The 3,576-nt window shown below is 50.5% G+C and overlaps 1 protein-coding gene across 1 annotated transcript in view; it reads right to left on the reverse strand.

Annotated features, from left to right (window-relative positions):
- CAMTA2 (calmodulin binding transcription activator 2) overlaps nucleotides 1-3,576 on the reverse strand; it is an 87,849-nt gene that overhangs the window by 4,181 nt on the left and 80,092 nt on the right. Inside the window, exons 20-21 of the mRNA XM_018572585.1 lie at nucleotides 3,027-3,098; nucleotides 2,179-2,199 (exon numbers count right to left, since the gene is read on the reverse strand). Of these exons, the coding sequence (XP_018428087.1) occupies nucleotides 2,179-2,199; nucleotides 3,027-3,098 (93 nt within the window). The remainder of the gene's footprint in view (nucleotides 1-2,178; nucleotides 2,200-3,026; nucleotides 3,099-3,576) is intronic.

The raw sequence follows: 3,576 nt of genomic DNA on the forward strand, positions 1-3,576 counted from the left end.
GGATGGGCTCGGGCGTGTTCGCAGCTCCACGTGCCGAGCCCGCCAGGAAGCTGACAGCGCCAATCACAGGCACTGAGACATTTCCTGATCTCTGCAGCTGCGGACCGGGAAAATGTCTCGGTACCTGTCATTGGCGCTGCGGCGCTGTCAGCTTCCTGGCGGGCTCGGCACGTGGAGCTGCGAACACGCCCGAGCCCATCCTTATTCCCGGCAATCAGGAAACTGGGCGACGAGTAATGACCCGTTTCCTGATTTAGCAGGAAGCCTGCTTCCCGGCCAATCAGCATGGAGCCAGCCGAACAACTGCCTCCATGCTGATTGCCTGCTACGCCGGCTTCCCAGCCAATTAGCATTGAGCTGACCAAACAGCCGACATTACCCGCTGCCCGGCTTCCTGATTGGCCGGGAATCTCGCTCCTTGACAGCATAAGCATCGGTATCGGCAAGTACCAACAGCAAAATATCGGTACTCGTACTCGATACCGAAAAACCGGTATTGGTGCATCCCTAATTAAAAGGACCCCTTTAAGGCCACCATGTGACAGCGCAGTCATGGAGGACATTTAAAGAACGACTCTAATAAGGCCGTAGACATCTGAATGGGCCACAAAAGTGGATAATTGGTCTCGTAGGTTGCCGGCAGTGAGCGTCACGGAAGACTGTGTGTAGGCGCTGCGTCAAGTTTCAATGTGCAGAGCGAAGTCTTATGTTGTAGAGTATAATGGCTCTGACTAGGCGGCTCTCGAGCACCATAGGGGCCCTAAAGGCACCTCAGGTAAAATGTAGGGGGTGTAGGAAAACTGCACCACCACATCAATGGCTTGAGAGGCCAAAAATATTGATTTAACCTCCCTGGCGGTATGATTTCTTCTTTTCCTTTTGGATCTCAAGGGACCGAACCCGGATGCCGGCATCGGCCGGAGGACACAGCGCGGCTCGAGGAACAAGGTAAGAGACGCTTCACTGTATTCCCGAGTGTGGCTCGGGGGTCACCGCTTACGGTACAGAAAATGAACCCCGAGCCACACTCGGAAATACCGCCAAGGAGGTTAATCGTAGAAATTCAGACAGCCAGATGCTGAGGCCTGGATATTAATAAGGAGATATTTGCCCCAGGGTTCATGAATCCATTTCATCCTAAAAATCATTTGGAGCCCCGATGAACGGGGTGCTTTATAACCCCCGAAACATATTGTATTATTGTCTTGGGTTCCCTGAAATAAATAGGTTTGGACTCGTTGGTGACCATTGGTGTGGTGCTTCTGTTTTTAGACACCTCCAGCAGTATCCCGGTACGTCGCCTTGGAATATAATATAATAAATATAATACTGTTCATGATTATGAAAGCAAAAATGTTTCTCGGACAAAGCAACGAGGGTTCGTCTAGGTCAGCGGTTCTCAACCTGTGTAACCTCAGGACCCACATTTGTCCTCGGTCATTAAGTCTTGACCCAAGTGGCACCGCACTGGAACGCACCTCCTGCACCAGACTGCGCAGTAGGTGCGATTGCGTGGTAAGGTGCGTTAAAGACACGGGACTGTGCGATTAACGCACTGTTCTAATGTGAACGGGCCCTCAAAAACACTGCCAGGCACACACAACCACAGACACATCCTCACACACACACATGATCCACCCGGTCTCCCCATCTTACAAGAACTGGAACGGATCCTCAGCCCGGGGTCCAGTGTGGGCTGCTGTGCTGTGACGGAGCTCCATCTATATGTGCATTGTAGGGCTGCAACAACTAATCGACATAATATTGTACAGCTCCGTTGCGTGCCCTGTAGGGGTGCCGGGAGCCAGAATGTGACGTCACTCCGGTCCAGGCGCCTCTGCAGGGCATGTGAGGGAGCTGTAAGCAACGCACATATAGATGGAGCTCACTGGCGGCCATACCCCCAGCCCACCCCACCCCACCTCAAGCTGACACTCGGCGCCGGGCAGCATATTGTGAATGGCTGCTCGGTGTGAGAACTGACGGTGCTGCGCTAGGGGGAGGCTGAGGAACCTCTGACCTAGAAACGTGGAAGGCATGCGGTGACCCACTGAACACGGGGTTGCGACCCACTTTTGGGTCACGACCCACCAGTTGAGAACCAAGGCTCTAGGTGATAATGGGAGGACACATCTGTTGAATGCAAGGTGGGATGAGCACATGTGAGAGACAGTTTACCTTCAGAGCAATCCATGTCAGCTTGTAAAAGGAGAAAGGTGGGATTAGACGATGGGCAACAAGCAAAACTCAAGATGGAGCAACACAAAAGGTCCACCATCACCTTCCACATTCAGATATCATAGAAGGATCTACTCTGGATTCCCAATACCATAGTTCTATGTCTCGTCTCAACATCGGGGGAAAACCTCATCTGTGCCACAAATCAAATCAGCCTTCTCCAGATAAAGAAAGAACCTCCGTACATCACACAGGCAAATCTCAAGTCTCCTCCAACACCACAAATATGTCTAGTCCCAGCAACATATCAGTCTTCTCCGGACACCACAGGAATCACAATTTCCTACTTACATCATAGTAAAATCTCAGTGTTCCCCAGATATCAAGGCCAGATCTACAGTCATCTCCCACCTATAGAGTCAGATCTACAGTCATCTCCCACCTATAGAGTCAGATCTACAGTCATCTCCCACCTATAGAGTCAGATCTACAGTCATCTCCCACCTATAGAGTCCGATCTACAGTCATCTCCCACCTATAGAGTCCGATCTACAGTCATCTCCCACCTATAGAGTCCGATCTACAGTCATCTCCCACCTATAGAGTCAGATCTACAGTCATCTCCCACCTATAGAGTCAATAATAATCCGGCCACTCGGTGTATATAATAATCCGGCCACTCGGTGTATATAATAATCCGGCCACTCGGTGTATATAATAATCCGGCCACTCAGTGTATATCAAGGGTTGTCGCCCAGATACAGGGTCACAGGCACGTCCCTCTGCTGCTCAGAAGGCCGCACAACAAGTCTCTTGCCTACAAGAACGAAACAATCTGAAGCGGTTACCTGTTTGTACTTCCGATAGCAGCGCTGAATGACGGCAGCCGCCAGGTCCTGCTGTTCCTTTAACCGCCGTCCCTGCATAGAGAAGAACATGATCAGCTTCAACCCAATACAGAGAATCCCAGTGCCTCCCCCATACTCATACACAACCCGAGGGGAATTGATCAAAACTGGAGCAGACAAAATCAGAAGCAGTTGTCCATGAGAACCAATCAGCATCTCTCTTTCATTTTCATATCTTAACTGAACAAAATGAGGGCGAGAAGCTGATTGGTTGCCATGCACAGCCGCTCCAGATTTCTTCTGCTCCAGTTTTGATAAATACCCCCTCCCCCCGCCCCTTATCTTTTTGATATTACTATAGAAAAACTTGAAGTGCCTGCAGAAACTACCCAGCCGAATATTGTACTTCTACCCCTTCCACAAAGCCATCATGCAGGGTGAGCTCCCTGGTTAACTACATAGTCAGGTTAAAAAAAGACACATGTCCATCGAGTTCAACCTATAGAGATAAAATCCATGGGGGGGGGGGGGGGGGGGGGGACCCAAAATT

Source organism: Nanorana parkeri, unplaced genomic scaffold, assembly GCF_000935625.1.
Source record: "Nanorana parkeri isolate BGI_ZX_2015 unplaced genomic scaffold, ASM93562v1 scaffold2079, whole genome shotgun sequence".
NCBI classification, from domain to species: Eukaryota; Metazoa; Chordata; class Amphibia; order Anura; family Dicroglossidae; genus Nanorana; species Nanorana parkeri.